The 19,084-nt window shown below is 42.8% G+C and overlaps 1 protein-coding gene across 1 annotated transcript; it reads left to right on the top strand.

The window, feature by feature from the left end:
* The first annotated feature begins 602 nt into the window (after positions 1-602).
* DYNLT3 (dynein light chain Tctex-type 3) lies at positions 603-7,869 on the top strand. Its single transcript, XM_066571662.1, has 5 exons — positions 603-704; positions 1,685-1,726; positions 3,530-3,653; positions 4,585-4,662; positions 5,731-7,869. Exons 1-5 carry the CDS (start codon positions 675-677, stop codon positions 5,805-5,807), a joined length of 351 nt encoding a protein of 116 aa, XP_066427759.1. The 5' UTR covers positions 603-674; the 3' UTR covers positions 5,808-7,869.
* Positions 7,870-19,084: the final 11,215 nt, after the last annotated feature.

The raw sequence follows: 19,084 nt of genomic DNA, 5'->3' as shown, positions 1-19,084 counted from the left end.
AATTCAAATTGTCCAAAATATTATTACTTTAATTGTATCATTACTTTTATGACCATTTTATTACGATTAAACTTTTAAAATTTTAAAAACATGTGACTGGCGTTTTTCACAGGTTGGACGTGACATTAAACACCTTCCCCTAGCCCAGGTTGCTCAGAGCCCCATCCAGGCTGACCACGAACACATGAAGAACACCCACAGCTTCTCTGGGCAGCCTGTGCCAGTGTCTCACCAGCCGAACGGGGAAGAATTCTTCTCCTAATATCTAAAGCTACACTCTCCGTTTGAAATCATTCCTCCTTGTCCTGTCACCACACGCTCTGTAAATAGTCTTGTCCCCTCTTTCCTTTAGGCTCCCTTCAGGCACTGGAAGGCCGCAGTTGAGTCACCCCAATCCCAGCTCTCTCATCCTTTCCTCCCTTCCTCTGATCAACTCGGTGGCCGCCTCTGGACTGGCTCCAACGCGTCCCTGTCCTTGCTGTTCTGGGGACCTTTCCATTCCTTCCCTTCCCGGCTCGGCAGGGCCGCTCCCGGCCCCGCGGCTCGAGCGGCTCCGGCCCCGCGGCGGGAGCCCCGCCCGGCCCGGCCCGGCCCAGCCCGCCCGGTGGAGGCGGAGCCGCGCAGGACTCGCCGCTGCCGCCGCTGCCGGAACGGCCGCTCCCCGCGCCGGGGCCATGGAGGAGTTTCACCCCCACAACGATGAGGTAGGGCCGCCGCCTCGCCCGGCGCTGTGTCCGGAGCGCTCCGCCCGCCCGAGGGGCCGGGGCCGAGCGGCGCTGCCCGGGGCCGCGGGGTGGATGTTCCCTCCGGGAAGGAGCCGCTGGGGCTGTCAGACCGCGGCCATTTTTCCAGGGGAAAAAACCGATTTCCAGGGGAAAATCCCAGAAAGTGCCGGGCCCGGCCAGCGCCGCGGGCTGGTCCTGCCTGTTCGAGCGGAGGAGCCGATCCCTCCCCGGATGCCTCTTCAGGGCTCTGGCCACCGGCTTTCATTTAAAAATCAACCAAAACTCCAAGCAACTTAAACACGAATGCCCTGGAGGTTTCTGCCCCTGCCCGAGTGTTGGGAATTCGTGGCTGTGCAGAGGCGGGTGGCACAAGGGAACGTGCCACGATTCCACTGTGCGCCAAGCCAAGTGCCCGTGAGCAGGAAGGATAGAAAATAGGAGGAATTAAAACCTGCAAGCTTTTTTCTGTGCTTGAGAAAGGTGTTTGGGTAAGGTAATGACTGTGCAAACCAGTCTTTCACATATTAGGGTTGCAAAACCGTGTGTTGCTCATGGGAAGCAAAATGTAACTGTGGGTTAGCAAGTTTGTGAATCCTGTAAAAACGCAGATTAAGAGCCAGAGGAAAAAAAATGTCATTTAACTTTTCCTGGAGACTATTCCTGTGACAAGCATAGACATGGTGGAATTTAATCTTTACAGAAGACATAAAGTGAACCTGTTTCAAAGTTCACTGAGGTCTGAGTTTTTTAGCCCCATTCAAACATCACTAGAAAAGCAATGCTAAATAACAAATGTATGGAGCTGGGGAAAAAAAGTAAGATTTAAAAATTATACTAACAGACTACAATGCAAATAACCAGACACAAGGCCTAATCATTATGTGTGATGTAGAGTAAAACTATAATTTGTGTACTTTTCTGGCAGACATAATAATAATAATAATTCACTTCTGTTGCAGATGATCTTCAATGCTGATGAGGCCCACAACATAGTTAAGGAGGTAGGTTTTAGCTAACCAGCTGTGTTTTGAAGAAATTCTTTCCCATACCTTGCATAGTAGTGAAAGCAGTTATTTTCCTTGACCATCCCAAATAAATATAAACTTACATATAATTAGTATTTATATAAAGACAGAGTTTAACTTGAAGCTGCTAAGCTTCATCCTGTTGTTCAACTTCCCAAAGAGGAGAAGGTAGATGAGAGGGGAACCAGATTTGCATTACAGTGGAAAGAGTGAGGGTAACAGGCACAAGCTGCAAGGGAAATTCACTCCAATTTATTTTTTCCCCTTTATCCAGCTGAAGAGAAGCTAATCACTGGAGAGGTTGCAGGGATAGCTTGTGGAGTCTCCATCCTTAGAGATTTTTAAAACTTGACAAGGCCTTGAACAATGTTATCAGACTTGGAAGTTAGCCTTGGCATGTATGGGAGGTTGCACTCCATGAGCTCCTTGTTCTAACTTTTAAAATACATTTTTTACAGAGAAAGAATAGGATGAAAGTGAGTAGTCTGATAGTTTAAATTAAATACCTAGTAACTAGAAAGTGATTAATGAGAAGCCTGTGGCTCACAGATGTTCTCAGGGTTTGTAGGGAGACAGGGGGACTAGAGGGACTCTGCAGGTCTTTCCTACATGCACTTTTTGAGGCTGCTCCAGATCACAACAGCAAGCTCTTGGATGTTAGATAAACAGCAGTTCAGCCCTTTATGTAACTGCCCCTGCCTTGTGTTAAAGCCAAATACAGTGTGACACAGTCTGCAGACTCTCCACTGGGAGTAAAGCCAAGTGTTTCTACCTCTGATTGGAAGCTTAACCAGGGCCAAGGAGCTCCAGCACTGGGTACATCTCTGGAAGGACCAAAATCCCTGAGGGGTCTTGTCCCTCTTCTGTCTTCTGTTGTGTTTTGTGACTGTTTCCACTGACTGCTGTGGCCAGCTTTGTGCAGTGTGGGGTCAGAATTAACTGGGCTTTTCAAAATCTGGGGCACAGGTCTCTTACACAGCCTGTTAGTGGGGGATTAGTGCATGGGATACCTCTTACTGAATCACAGGAAAACACAGTTTTACTTCCCTTACCTTTTCCAGTTGTGTGTTTCTTAAGTGAATTCCTCAGCTTTAAGAAGTATCCATCAGCACATAACTCTTGAGTTTCTCAAGAGCAGAGAATGCAATTTAAGGGTTACAGTTTGAGAGAAGGATTTTTGTTCAATCCTTTTAAGTTTAAGCAAGTGTTGGCCAATCTGTAGCTGTAGGAAAGCATCCAATTTTCCAACAGTTCAGCTGTTTCTTGTGCTGCAAGATATGACCCTTGAGTATCTTCCCCATCTTTTGAGCAGGGATGTGCACTTCACTGTTGTCACTCTGTCTCTGAAGGTTTTGGAATTTTGGTTATATGCTCAGACAGGTTGGCCAGCCCAAGCTGATATTACTGATTTGAGTAGTGCCATTCCCCATTACAGCAGCTTTTGAAAGCCAAACTGGAGCTGGCAGTCATTAGGAACAGTGGGATGTGTCAGGATCTTCACTGGCAAAAGGATCCATTCACTTGGTACCCAAAACATGTGGCTTTCCTGCAAGAAATGTTTAGTCATTTTTATACCTGTAATATTGTGGTAAATATGTACTAAAAATAAATTTCCAAGAAAGGTCATTTTACTTCCCATTCAGCAGCTGATACCTAATGAGCTCGAGTGATTCAAAGTAACCTAACTGCCAGAAAAATATCCCTCAGTTTATGCAAAACATTTTATAATTGTACATTTTGAAGTGTGTTTACTGTAACTATTTTTCCCCTCTGTTCTAGTGCATAGAAAATGTTTTGGGCAAGGCAGATTATAATCACAACAAAGTCAACCAATGGACTGCTGCTATAGTAGAACAGTCACTGACCCATCTGGTGAAACTTGGGAAAACCTATAAGTACATTGGTAAGTACAAGCAGCTGTACTTGTAGCACAGGCAGTCACAATAAATAATTGCTGAAAGGTTCAGGGGAATGCTATAAACAAAACAGAGCAGGCACCTGAACTCTTCTGTTACAGAGATTTTTAGAAATACCTGAGGTAAAGCTGTGGCAGTTTTACCTGGGCTGAGGATGCTGGCAACACTTAACACAGATTACATGTTATGTGGTATTTTCTGATTTTTAAGCAATTCCAAGACAATTATATCAACATTTTAGTATCAGTTCAGGAAAAAATTGCTATCTTTAGTAAAATTTTCAATCAGATTAAGCCTCCTCTAAATAGAGACATCTGGAAGACTTTAGTCATGTATGCAAAGTCCCATTATATTTATGTGTATACACGTGGAAGGAAAAAGATAAATAAGAAAGTTTACCCTGTTTTGGTCCTTTTGTTGAGTGTTTAAATAGGAAGTGTTTGCACTCCGTTCTGTTTTGAAAGTCTTGGCCTCAGGTTGTCAGAGGTTTTATGACCCTTGCAGGTCATAGAAAAGCTGCTCATTACTGGAGTGTGGTTTCATAAAGGGGTCCACAAGTATTTTTGGGTAACAACTCAACAACTCTCATCAAGTGTGACTTCTGCTGTACCTGTGAGGACAGGACCTGCAATCCCATTCTGAGAGGCACAAACCTATCTAAGTAGTTTAAAAGATAAAACCCATAATCCTATTAGCCAGTGTTTTGTTGAAGCTGTTGTCTTCATGTGAGTAAAAATAATCATGCAATGAGTAACAAGTTCTTGAGCAAAATACTGGGGCCAAACGGGGTTGTCAAAAAAGGTTTTGTCTAAGCTGAATGCCACGTGCCAGCCCTTTGGAAATGTAATCCAGGCTCCAGTTTGTAAATGCTGAATGATTCACCTCTTCTGCTTTAATTCCCTGGTTTTATGGCTGCAGTTACCTGTGCAGTGATGCAGAGGAGTGGAGCTGGTCTTCACACAGCAAGCTCATGCTTCTGGGATACCACAACTGATGGTAAGCATCCCCATCCAAACAGAACATTTGTAACAAGAGAAATGTTACTTCTTGCTCAGTTGTAGTAGTTGGGTTGAACGCTTTTGGGAATGGCTGTGGAAGCAGTAATTTTGAGAATGAGGTGCTTGTTTACAATCCCAGCAAAATGTTATCAGTCAAAGGCATTAAAGGCAGCTGCTTTGTAAATTATGAGAATCAGGAATAGAAAAGCCTTTCATTCTGAAACAAGACTAAAAACATTTAATTCTCTCAGCTGAAGAGGCAGAAAACATTGCTCAAAGTAAATACATGTGGGTAGCCCTAAACATATCTGCCTGCTGTGAGGGGACAGCTACTTTGGAGGAGAAAGGAACTTAGTGAAAAATATAAATAGTTTGACTTACAGTATGTGTTTCAGCTCTGTAACTGTCAGCCAGGCTTTGGATGCATTGTATTGCTTCAAAATTAGTTCTAAATAGATTTTTTTTCACAGGTTGAGAATGTCACTGGGAAACAAAATTAAAATAATTTGTTGTCTGTCACAGATTCAGAAAGGTCTTTTTAGAGGACTGTGCCAAGGTTTAAGTTTAAAAACCAGAGAGGGCCTCAGAAAGTCAACCAAGCTTAAAAAAGAAATCATAATAAAATTAAGTAAACACAGTTTAGTCTCCCTATTTCTTTTGCTTGTAAGGCATGGATACAGCAGAAGATGAAGAAAGCAGAAAGTAAATACACTGGAATATATTTGATCCAGTTCCTTTTCTGATTTCTTGTCTGATTGTCATGCCAGTTTCAGTATGGGAATTTCAAGGATTTTTGCAAGTCCAGCTTTTAAAGAAAGATACTGGAATAGTGTTTTCCTGTTAACTTTCTTAAACTTACAAGTCTCACATTAGGTAGCAAACAATGTATAAGTTAATAAAAATGTTTTGGGGATTTTAGTTTTTTTATAGCCAAGCTGACATAATTCTATTTCCCTTAAATTACAACTTAAATATTCATACTAATCTGGCATCATTTACACTTCAATAAAGTGCCTGTAGTAAAGACAGTGGAATTCTATTTTAATTTTGTAATAATCTCTTCCAGGAACCTGCACAGTGAGATGGGAAAACCGAACCATGAACTGCATTGTCAATGTGTTTGCTGTTGCTATTATCCTGTAGCTGACTGGGAGAGAAATAGAAGCAACACCGAAGCCTTTAAAAAATAAATCATCCTAACCCATGGCTAAATATTTCAAACTATTATTTGTTTCTGTATGAGCAGCATACAGAAGTTCTCTACAGAGAGCATACAGTCTAAGCCAGTTCTCATAGATTAGTTATCTGAAAGCTAGCAAAGAAATTTAATATATATATATATAATATCTATCTATCTGAAGAGAAAATTTTAGTAATTTAAATATTTAGAAGTATGTTAATGAGAAGTTGCCACAAAGATGAGTAGAATTTATGTCAAAGCTAATATCAAAGATATTTTATTCCAGAGGAACAAAACACATCAAAGGAAATGTCAAAGGGCAAGCAAGACCTCTCAGGATTATGGTGCCTTTAGGAAAAAAATTATGAACACAATTCAGAGTGGATATACTGTAAACAATACTGGTTTTCCATGCTTGGTTAAACAAAGCAAACTCTCCCTTGGAATGCAGGTGCTTGTGAAATTGCATGAGCATCACTTTTTGGTCAAGCATGAATGTTTACATGGACACTAAATCCAGGTAAGCTTTCCCCCTGGAGGCAGAGGAGGACTTTGCTGGGACAGAGGTGAAATACACCCAGTCCTAGCAGAATTCTAATTTGTCCTCACATGAAGAGCATAATATTTGTTAGCAATTCAGGGAAATATGCTGGGGATCTGACACCAGCCCTTAATTCATCATTTATAAATCTGATAACATTCTGAAGGTACTTAAATTTGATTTTATTCCATGATTACAGAATTTGTGACAAGCACTTTATTGATTCCTCTGGCAGGAGCCAGGGCAATATTACTGCACCCATGCTCCAGGTAGGATTAAAGTGATCAGTGGGAAGGCACAGACATTTCTAGAGGCTCTTGTTAGCTTTGAAAACACTTATCAAAGTAACATATCTGTCCTTATGAGAGTTCTCCTATGTTCTCTAAGTCTTTAATTGGATCTTAGTCCTGTGAGATAAAACAGTTAAGTTTTCAGCACTAAGAATTCCCCTCCTTTAAAGATTTATGCAAGTTCTTAACTTTGCTCATCTGATGAGTCTTAACTTGAAATATTACACGAGGAAGAAAAGCATTTGCACACCTGCAAGTATTTGCTGGATTGGGGCCTACGTTTTTGTTGATAAATGCACAAATTATATGATAAAGAGATGTATCAATACCAAAAATGCCTAAATGATTGCTGCCACTAAGTGGCAGCTGCATTAAGTTGTTTTCTCAGATGCTGCTTAAGGATAGAATTTTTTGTTTATATTGTATGTCTTTGAAAGAGACTGGTAACAGCCTAACAGTACTGTAGGGCTGTTTTGAATTTTAAGAAATTAATATTAAAGCACTATTATGCAGTTTTGTTTGGTTTGGGTTGTTTTTCAGATAACTATTAGGGTATGAGACAAGAGTCCTGTGCAAAGAGCAAGCTAAAAAATATTTTACTGCTTAAATTGTGTATATGTGTAGCTGGTGTGACACTACAGAAGGAGCCCTGTGTATGTGTAGTTTACAATAATGTTCAAAGTATCTTGCTTTGCAGACAAATAAAATTCTGCTTTTACCGAAGTGCAAGTAAAATTAATACTGTAATGCTGCATTTGCCAAAGGCAAGTGTTGTGTGAAAATGTGTGTGTATGTTGTACTGACCTTCAAATGTAGATGAATAATTAAGCATTATTTGGGTTAAGATAGAAATTTCTGAATTAGGTTCCAGCATCCAAGAGCCAAATTGTAGAACTGACAAAAATACATTAGTTTCGCTCATATTTGGGACTGTGCAATGTGAAAAAAAATGTGTCGTGCCCCTGTCATGGGTATTGAGGTGCAATGATCAGAAGAAATATTCCACATAGCTAATTGTAATCTCATTTGGTATTTTTGCTTTACTTGAAAACCATGTGCACTGAGTAAGACTATCAGTTTAATGAGGCTTGGTGAAGGTCCTCCTGCAGAAGAACCCTAGGAAATACTGCTTAATTATATGACTGTTCAATTTTTCTTTCTACCAAAAAAAAATAAAGTTTTGCCTTAGTTGTATTTTTGCCTTGTGTTCTTGATCAATATAAAAATTAACTGAGAAAAAAAATCCTCTTACTTCCCTTCACTTCTTTACAATAGTGAGAACTTGGGAAATACATTGAAGATGCCTTTTAGAGACAAAATCTTGTAGAAATCCTGTTCCAGGCTTGGCCTAATTTCTTACACCTCTATTTCTCACACCTTTTCCCTATTGTGAATCTTGATGGTACAAGTTAAAGCTATTTTACTACAGAAAGATTATTATGAAACTCTGGGAAAAGTATTTTCATTCTTCATCATGTCCTAGTAAACTCAACTTGTTTTCCATCTTTCTTTTCCCCATCCTCTGTGGGTACACAGAGATACTTTTAACTCTCCTAACAAATGCTGGACATTATTATCTGCTTTTCCAAGTAGTTTATTTCAAGGATAAATCTATGAATTGCAGACTATGAAAGCCCACAACATTCCACTGGTATTTTCTATCAATACATATTTTCTTGTGGCAATTGGGTTTGAGTTACGGTTAATAATGGGGATTTTATTAACAGGACAGAAGGGTTTGTATTAAGGTACAGCCCATGTAGAGGGCACTGTGTGTCCCCATGTATGATTTCATGATGAAAGACACCTGCTGTTCTTCCCACACAGGTTTTGTTAATGTAAACAGAGAAGTGTGAAAGTGGAAGTCAGGGAGCAGATTTGTTACTTTCCTCGTTGCCTGCTGGGTGTCTGCCAGTCACTCGTTACCTTTCTGATGGCTGTGATCCCATTGCACTCGATCTGTGCCTCCAGAGCAAAGTCTGCTGTGTTCAGCTCAGATTCATGCAATCCAAAGCACTCACAGCAGCCACTGAAATCCCAGCTTGCAGCTAAGCCATGTGGAGCTGGATGGGAATGTCAGCACACTGATATTTTAAATACAAAAAAAAAAAAATTGTTAGCTCCTGGTGGCCTGCATGCATCAGTGCAGTGGCTGCCATACAGAGACAGACAGGGTTTGTTCTAATACAGAGAGCAGTTCCTGTAATGAGCAATTCTTGTCTGATTATTGGGATGTGCCTTGCTGCCTCCTCTGCAGTCTGACCGGGTCATTTTGTTCCCATTTAATTTGGAGAGGGATTTTTTAGCACAGTCATGGTGTTGATAAAAGCACAGAGACCGTCTACACCCCCATCAGAATATCCTGAGTCAGGAAGTTCTGTCTGTGCTGCAGGACCTTCCCAGCTCAAAGCCAGCCCCAGTTTGTCTCTCAGGGAGTATCAGCTGAGAGGTGATATCCTGAAAATGCAGCAATAAACTCAGCTGCACTGTGGCTCCAAAGCCATGCAGTCACATTTCTATTGAGCTGCTCTGCCTGCTGGGTCCCTGCCAGGTCAGGGGTCTGTGGGCATTGGTTGTGTATGGAATGGTTTCTCTCTCCCCCCTCCTCGGAGAAAGCTGCAGCCAAACACCACATGCCCACTGATGTCACTGTCATATTTTCTGGAAAAATCCCTTCGCCGGTATTGGAATAAGATCCCAATTTTACCGGGTGGAACGTGCCTGGGCTCTTCTGGCCCTTGCTGCTTGACCAGAGGCAGCAGCTGTGGTGGTTTCACCTCAGAGACACCCCTGGCTGGCTGGATGTTGCAGCTGGCACTTGGAACAAGTCCAGGCAAGCAGGAATTCAGTTTTTACCTCTAATGGAAAGGCTTCAGGCGAGGTGAAGAGGAAAAGGAGACGGATTCTGCCGGAGGGTTAATCCAGAGTTTTATTCCAGGATCACAGATCTCCAAATCTTGTAACAGCTCCAACAGAATCCAGACCGCATGGTCCCGTGTCTTTCTAAGGAAAGGGGGAGGGGAAGGGGCAGGTGTGCCACCAACCAGGTGGGAGGGGGCAGTCTCAGGGGACAATGACACCCAGACTGGCCAATGACCCCAGGGATGAGGGGCATCTTTTGAACTGCACCAACCAGACATCGCCCCTGCTGGAATGTTGAGATTGACAGACAGCACTTAGCAAGGGGGCAAGGGGAGGGGAAGGGAGAGCTTGGCACGCCTGAGGGACTGGGAAAGGTGAAACAGGACATTGCTTCACACCGCAACACGCCAGGATTTCTTCTCCTGGAAGAAGCTGAGAAGTCTCAGAGAAAAAGGAAAACAATATTATCTCATTTGTTTCTCCTGTGTTTTGCTGCTTTGGAATGTGGTCGGAGATTGTTTGTCCAACATGTGAATTGTTTTTACTTGATGACCAGTCACAGTCCAGCTGTGTTGGGACTCTGGAGAGAATCATGGGGTTTTCATTAGTATCTTGTTAAGCCTTCTGTCTGTATCCTTTCTCTATTCTTTAGTACAGTTTTAGTATAGCATTCTTTAATATAATATGGTAACATAAAATACTAAATTAGCCTTCTAAGAACATGGAGTCAGATTCATTCCTTCCTCCTCCATCCAGGGACCCCGAAAATACCACACACTGAGGGTGAATTTTGATGAATCTAAATCACCATTGAGTAACTGGGGGTTTTAGCTCCCATGTTCCACCAAGCATCTGTTTTCAGACACAGGAAGCATATCTAGCAGGCAGCAGCTGTGTTTGTTACATAAAAGTTTTCTAAAAAGAAACAGGGTCTTGCTGGAATGACAGCTGCAAGCACCCCTGAAACTACCATCCAATGTCTGATCTAAAATTACTTGAAAAGGGGAATAAGAGTCACAGAAACACCTCCCTGGTCATTTGGGTTTGTGTTTGCACTTACCCTCATGCAAAGGAGCTGCTGGGGTCACAGAGCACAAGTACTTGAAGCAGAAGAGCTGGAAAGGCAAGTTTTGTGGTGACACTAACATTTTGAAATGTTACAGTTTGACTATAGGTACAGTTTTACAGTTTCATCAATATGTAAATTACTAACAGAGTTTGTAATCTATGTTTATGAGGCTTCACAGCACAGAGATGACAGAGTTCAGAATCAAAGCCATCAAAATGCCCCATGCAGAGGGGAAGGTGGTGAGATGGACTGAACACATTCAAACTGCTTTCTAGTCAGCAGGTTCTCCTCCTCATAGGCCTAGATTGGATGTAATTAAAGCAATTTCTGAACAGCACCTCCTAGAGTATGGAACACTATCATCCTAACTGCAAAATATCCACACATGTGGAATCACCTTAGGAAGAAATCAAACATTCCCTGCTCTATGATTTTTCAGAGTTTACTGCAATTGTTGAGGCATCTGTTACTCAGTGTTTATTCATGAACAGCTGGGTAAAATTTGAGTTTGGGGGAAAGGGATGAATAAAATTAAGTCTTTATTTGACAAAAAGTAGTATGATCTTTCTATGGAACTTTCATACACACACAGATATATATTTCTAAATGTGTTCATCCCTTTTTATTTATCCATATTTCTAACAATTTTGAGTCAAACAGAGGCTTTTTTTTAAAATTTAAAATTTCATCTCTTGTTGCTTATTTCCACTTCACTAATGTCTATGTGTCAAGACATGGACTCCAACAGTGTTCATACAAGCAACTATCCAAACAGAGATAATGCAATTCAGCATTTAGATATTAGCCAGCAGAAGTGAGAGGGTGAGGTAACAGCAAGTTTGTGGCCGCCTTGACTGGTGCTCACAGCACTCTGCTCCAAGCAGTCATGACTTTATCCAACCTGTCAATAACTCTGGGGGCTTTTTTTTTAACCTGTGTGTGCTTCTACAGCAGCTGTTGAAAGTGGTTTGGCCAAAATCTCACAAGAAACTACTGCAGGGTTTCAAGTGAGGTAATTTGTTAGTCTGAAATATATTCATGACTATGTCAGAACACCACAGATGAATGCTGTAATAGCTGTAAAGAGTTAAATGCCTGAGTTAAATGTTCCAGGAAATTAATCCTAAACAGTAAGCACAGTAGGAGCTGGGTGGTCTGGTGATATGAGGAAATTATAGTTCCCTATTTCATGGCATTCCTTAGAGGAGGTCCTCTGAGTAGTAATTGAATTTTTTTTTTTTTTGGTAGGGAAAATCTTTGCAAAAGCTGGCTTTAGAAAGGAAGGAATTGAGATGATTTAATTTTTAAGTTTATATCTGGATCAGCTGAGGCTTAGGGATCAGAGCTGAGATCTTCCAAGCTCATCTCTTTGTAGCATTGCTTTGATATCATAAGCAAATTACACAGCTCTGTGTGTGTGTGTCTGTGCAGTTTAGGCTTTGTTTGAGTAGCAAGTGGAGAATGCATGCTTTTCTGTTTGCTCCCCAAGGGCTACTCCACATGGAGCAAGCCCAGAGCTCTCTGAACAGGCAGTTCTGCTGCTGCTGGTTCCAGGGACAGCTGCACAGGGAGCAGTGGGCTGGGGTGGCTGGTGTGGGGCCAGCCAAGGAGGAAATGCCCTGCCTGCAGGCTTAGAAGTTGTAGTTATGGCACATAACAGAAAATTGTTACACAACAGCCAGGGGCAGTTATGGTTGTGCCATTCCTCTTTGAAACTCTTATTTTCTGAGAAATTGTCACGGCCTCCAGGAAACACTAGGCTGCCAACTGCCTGTCTTTGCTGGCTGGCAGATACCCCACAGATGCTCCTCTTCTTTCCCCACTGGCAATTCCAGAGCCAGGGCACAGCTGTGAGCTGGCTGTGACAGTCACCCACCCATCCTCTGACTTGGGCTGGTTTGGCATTACCTGTTGGGCCCAGCCAAAGTAAATCTTTGTGCTCATGCTTTACTACAGATGTGACATGCTTTTAATATCAGCGTTGCGACTATTTAAAATGCCTTCCCTTGAGAAGAGACACAGGACTGACATTCCTGTGTTAGATCACAGAAATCATGGTATCTATTGATACTGAAGAGATGTCAGTGAATTAAATATAAAGTTGGTGTTACATATTGCAACCTCTTTCATTCACCCACTGCAGCTGGTCAAGGGGCTGTACAATCTCCTAAATACTTTCTCTTTTATAAGCAAACTTGAAACTGAGAAAAGCAAAGCAGAGAGGCAGTGAGAAGAGGCAAGAAAAACACCAACAGCTGAAACAGAAACTGAAGAAAGAATTGAGCTTCCAAGTTACTTCTTATTTTCCAGTCTCCAACTCATAGAGCCAACCCTGACATGCATCTGAATTTACAAAACCTGGTCTCTATCCCTCCCTTTTTCAGTAATCTGTTCATTCCTTCAGTTCATGTCTCATTTCTTTAGGAAAACACATTAAAAAAATAAGCCTAACTTGGAAATCGATCTTGAGCACTGCTCAAGCTGTAGCCACTGCAATGTGTGTTTCTGGTTCTCCAGAACAGCAGTAGCAGCAGTATTGTTATTCTCACAGTGTATTAGTACTGTATCCCAGTAGCACTAGGTTTGGAGCAAAGCCCAGCTATGCTGGATGTTATTCAGACATTAAAGAAAATCCCAACTACAGTCTCAAAGCCATTCAGTTTGACTGTGGAGAGAGAACTGAAATGGATGGACACAAGAAGTCCTAAGAACACAAAGAAGTAATATCAGGTACTCCACATCCAGCAGTCCTGGAATGGAATTTGTGCCCAGCAGGTGTCTCAGGATGAGGACAGAGATGAAGTCTCTAAGGAAGGTCATGGCTGAACATGGTGCTGGCTGTTGGGAGCAAAATAACTGAGGGATAGGGACTTTCCTACTTGGAAACTTTACTCACAGCACTGAGAGTCACACCGAGCTAGAAGTCAGAAAGAAGAAAGTTGAAAGATGAAAATGCGTGAGTCAACAACATTATAAAATAATTTTTCAGGTATGGATGGAAGAGAAGAAAGTTTGGTAGTTGTATTAGCAAGAAATTGTTTCTATCAGCTTTTGAAAAGGTGACAGCATTCTTGAGTTGGGTGGAGAACAAAACAATGAGGTGAAAGGTTCCCTTTGTAGCATGTGTGACATTTACAAGGTATGCAAAGTCCTGGGCAACCTTTCCCACAGACACTTTCCTCAGCAGGAGTAAATACTTACCTGTCATATAAGGCAGCTCTTTGCCTGCTTGCCCTGCCAGTATTTTCTCTGCTGATACCATTCCTTATGCAATCACAAAATGCAAAAGCTGTCCCCATAAGCTGGCAATGAACAATATTTTTATTCTTTGGCAGGGGAAGAGCCAGTAGCTTGAAAGAAATTAAAGGGCTGTGGGCATTACCTAAATAAAGACGGAGCATCTGTTACTTCTAAAGGGGAAGTGGCATCTTATAGGGTTACAGCTTAGTCTTTGCAAATGAATTGAAAGTGACATGAAGGCTTTCATAATTTTCTTGGGTTTGGGGCTGGTTTCTGTTGCTTAGATAAATGCAAGTGTGTCTGGTAAATTTTCCTAGTAGTCAGTTGCCTGTATCTCTCACCCTCTGACTCATCTGAGAAATGCAGATTTTTCATGCAGTGAGAACAGTTGGGGGATGCTGCTTTTTCCACCCAGTCTCAGAAGCTCAGACTCATACAGTGTCTGACATCATGTCAGCCTGGGCTGCACCAACAGCACCGTGGGCAGCAGGTGAGGGAGGGGATTCTGCCCCTCTGCTCTGCAGTGCTGAGACCCCACCTGCAGTGCTGAGTCCAGCACAGGGGGTGCCAGCACAGGAAGGACATCACAGAATTCACAGAATTCACAGAATCACTGGGTTGGAAGAGACCTTCAAGATCAAGTCCAACCCAGCCCTAACACCTCAACTAAACCATGGCACTGAGTGCCACATCCAATCCTTATTTAAACACATCCAGGGATGGTGACTCCACCACCTCCCCGGGCAAACCATTCCAGAACTTTATCTCCCTTTCTGTAAAAAACTTTTTCCTAATAACCAACCTATATTTCCCTTGGCACAGCTTAAGACTGTGCCCTCTGGTTCTGTCAGTGCTGCCTGGAGAAAGAGACCAGCCCCACCTGAGCACAGGCACTTTTTAGGGAGCTGCAGAGAGTGATAAGATCATCCTTTGCTCCAGGCTGAGCACCCCCAGCTCCCTCAGTGGTTCCTCACAGGGTTTGTGTTCCCAGCCCCTCTCCAGCCTCATTGCCCCCTCTGGACGTGCTCAAGTGTCCCAAGGTCCTTCCCAAACTGAAGGCCCAGAGCTGGACACAGCACTCAATTCCTCCTTGAGTCCAAGGTGTGTGTGCCCTCACCAATACCCGGTACAGGGGCAGAATGACCTCCCTGCTCCTGCTGGCCACACCATTCCTGATACAGGCCAGGATTCCACTGGCCTTCTTGACCACCAGGAGAGAGCCCAGAGATGGCCACCAAGATGATCCAGGGGCATGGAGCAGCTCTGCTGTGAGAAAAGGCAGAGAGAACTGGAATTGTGCAGCCTGGAGAGGAGAAGGATTTGGGGTGACCTAATTGTGATCTTCCAGTGTCTGTGGGGAGTTGACAAGAAAGATGGAGCAAGACTCATAACAAGAAGGACGGATTAGATATAAAGGAGAAACTCTTTACAGGGAGGGTGGTAAGATACTGGGACAAGTTGCCAAAGAAGCTGTGGCTGCCCCATCCCTGGAAGTGTTCAAAGCCAGGCTGGGCTGGACTGCACTCTGAGCAAGCTGGTCCAGTGAAAATTGTCCCTGACCATGACAGGGGGGTTGGAATGAGATGATTTTCAAGGTCCTCTTCCAACCCTAACCATTCTGTGATCATCTCACTTCAAGATCTTTCCCCAGATGCTTCTACAAAGATCTCCTCTCTAATCTGTCACTGCTGCCTGTACCCTGCTCACTCACAGTTCACCACCTCACCCCCACAGGAGGTTTTAGAGCATAAAGCACTGACAGAGGGCAGCAGTGCACAAAGGGCTTCTATAGGACATTGACTTTTTGCAGGCTACAAACAAGGAACAGTGGGAAATGCTGTAAATACACTGATCTGTTTGCTTTGTACTGCAATGCTCAGGCCAACACTCACAGCACTGTGGTTATCCAGGAGGAGAGCTTGGGGGGTCAGAGTGTTTGCTTGGGGAAAAGCTGCTGGAATGCCCCAGGCAGTGATGTGAGGCTGCACAACAAACCTGCAGTCCCCAGAGAGCCAGTTCATTCAGTGTGGTGGCTTTTACAGTGGTACCAGCTGATCATCCAACAGATTCATGCAAATACAGGCAACGGGACATTCATTAAATGACCAACAACAGTGACTAACTTGGTGAAGATTCCCTGGCTAAGTTTGCAAGACAGACTCAGCTGCCTGCCTCAGAGGATGTGAAAGGGCAGGGAAGTGGCTCCTTTGCAGGGGCAGCAACAACTGTAGCAGAGACTATAACCTTCAGAGGTTTCCTGTACAGTGAATACAAGCTAACACTGGGACACTGAGCATCAGTCAGTCCTCTGTAAGCTGAATTTCACTGCAGCTCCTGTTGCTGTTCTGTACAAGCTGATTTGTCATAATTTCATTTGTCATAAATTCTGCAGCTCCTGTTGCTGTCCTGTACAAGCTGATTTGTCATAATTTCTTTTGGCTTGTAGCCATAGGTCTTTGCTATCAAGTCCTTAATTTATGCATGACAAGAGTGATGGACAGTGATCCACTTACTGACTTAACCATTTGCACCCCTATTACACTGAGAGTATTGCATGAATTGCTAACAGTTGTGGAGAGAACTTTCATAATTTTGAGTCAGAAGATGGCTGCTCACAACCTACACGGTTCTTTTTCTGTCTCCTCAGGGGAATTTGCTTTAGAAACTGTTTCTCACAGTTGGTTTGCAGTCTTTGCTGATAATTTCCTTTCTGCTGTCTTTGCTGATTATTTCCTTTCTGCAGTCTGAGCAAGGGTAGGGTTTCAGAGGGCTTGAGTGAATTCACCACCTGAAGAGAGGCTTGAGCTATCACTGAGATGAAAGGGAAGTAAGAGAAAAAAGCAGAGAGGGTGATGAAACCTCAGCAGAAATTTCCTTCATTAGCTGTTCATGGGAACTTACACAGCCTTGGGCTGTCCTGCAGGGATATTCACTTATGCCCTGGCTCCATGGCATTGCAGGGTAGAAAACCCTTTGGTCAATAGAGGAAGAGTCTGTGACATGAAATTGGACAATTCCTGTGCCAAAATGCCCTGCTCTTTACACTGGTACTGACAGCTGCATTTTGGCCTGTTAACTGCAAGGAGATCACAGCAATTGCCTTTTTCCAGCTCTTCCCTATGCCATTTCTGCACCCAGGAAAATTCCACCTGGATTTTATGAGTGTTCTCCATCATTCAGAGAGAATCTTACAGAGTCACAGTGCAGATCCCAGACCTTTGCAGGGCCCAGTCTAACTCACAGCAGTGTAAAAAGACAAAACCAGCACAGGAAGTATCTACACTTCAAAGATGGCTTGGCCAAACCTGTCTCTGCAATTTGTTTGTTCTGAAGGTCAAAAAACCTAGGCTGAATGGTATTTGCATATTTTCTGGCCCTAAACCTAGCTAACCTACAAGTATAAAACAAAATCAATGAAAGAGTTACTTGCAGGACATTTTGCTTTATAGATTGCTTCAAGAAATAAGAAAACATTTCTTCCAAGGGAGACAGATGGTTTGATTCTTCCTTCACTCTTCTTCCTTCCTACTTCCCTTCCTCCAGCTATGATCATTATTTTCAAGGTGGCTCAGTCTTTTGAGGGGCAACAAGGTGTTTTTTTTGGCCATGTCCCTCATTTCTGAACAATGAAAATTAAGTATGGGTCAAATGAAAGGCTTTTTTTACAGGATAAATGAACAAAAATTGACTCACACATGCCAAAAAAGTCTAGGACAGAGCAGCTCATAAATTTCTTTCATTTCAGAATTTAATGTTAAAGTCATTAATCAGAAGGAAAAAATATTACTGGAGAGGTCCAAAACAGTCTGCTTTGTCAATCCAGAGGTGGGTACTGCCCTGGTCTGTTTGTAGTGACAGGGGAGGTTGCAGCAGAACCACGTTTGTGAGATGAGCACTGCAGTGGTTGGAGCTGGGGTGAAGCTCTTGTGCCTCTCCCTGACCGTGCATTGGGCACAAACACTTGAAACATTGGCAAGAACATCGTGGGAGCTGGAGATTGAGAGGAAATTTTCAGAGACTGGGAGAAGGAAGGAATGAGAAGTGAAGCTGGGGCAGCAGCAACTGGTAGAAAAAAAATGGACAGAGAGAAATCAGTGGTAGCTCTCTGGGCAGAAAGTTTGCCAGGCAGAAGAGTACCAGAGGACAGGGAGGGAATGGGGCCTGCAGAGGTGCAGAATGGGAAAGCATTTGTAATCTTTCAGCAAGTCTTTCAACAATTTTCCACTCCAATGTGATTAATTTTGCTGTTAGTCTGGGCTGGTTTGTGTGTGGTGAATGTAAATGAGACCAGTAGTTGTTAAGGTCTGTACCAAATGTAAAACTGAATGTCTGGTTCATGAAAAGCAACTGCTCTGGCTTGTGCCTGTGCAACTGATGCTGTTTTACACAGTCAGGGATGGGGATCATGATCCTGCCATCCTTTACAACTGCAGCATCTTAATATATGCTCCTAAATTCCTTTGAGTATACATAACTATGTGTTCAGACACTTGGCTCTGCATTCTACAAGAATATCATTGAAACAGTAAAAAATATAAACAGCCAAAATTAACTTGCTAAGAGCATTCCAAAATAGAGTAGGATCCTCAGAAAAAGTGCCATAATGAGAATTGAACATTTTTGTTTGTTTGTTCAAAAATACCTTGTATTTCACAGGCAGCTTTTTTTTTTTGTTGTTAGTTTTTGGGGTTTTTTTCCATTTATAATTTAGCTTAACCCACCATCTGAGAACTGAAGGGCAGAAAATCCCCACTCAGCAGGGAAAGTCTTACAAGACTTTGAAGAGGAAAACCTATTTTGCAGCTGGGGTGGTTTCCCACCATGATGGTGAACAACAGGCACAGCAGCACTTTTTTTGTAGCCTGAAACTTAGGAAAACTTGGATTTCATTTGCTCATATTTACATTTGGCAAGTAGGGAGCAGAGAAGGAACTGGGGGTATGAGAAATGAGACCCAATCTATCAAGTTCTTGCTTGAATACATCATCTGAGCATGGCCCAGCTCCTCTCCTCTCCTGCCAATTTCCAAAGAAAAGGTGAGGCCAGGGGGAGCCAGAGCTGCTCAGAACCCCAGAGGGTCACAGCCTTTAAATGTAAATTATCATTTAAATGTAAGGCTAACTGCAGTGGATTGGAGAGTGAGGATATTGAGGAATTAACTAACTGCCTATTTCAGATGACTACCTATGGGAAGGCAGAGAAAATATTGTATAAGAAGGGAAGGAAAACATCCTAGGC

This window comes from Molothrus aeneus, chromosome 2 (genome assembly GCF_037042795.1).
Source record: "Molothrus aeneus isolate 106 chromosome 2, BPBGC_Maene_1.0, whole genome shotgun sequence".
In the NCBI taxonomy this organism is placed as follows: Eukaryota; Metazoa; Chordata; class Aves; order Passeriformes; family Icteridae; genus Molothrus; species Molothrus aeneus.
Note: the sequence above shows the minus strand (reverse complement) of the source record. Positions and strands in the feature narration are given on the sequence as shown.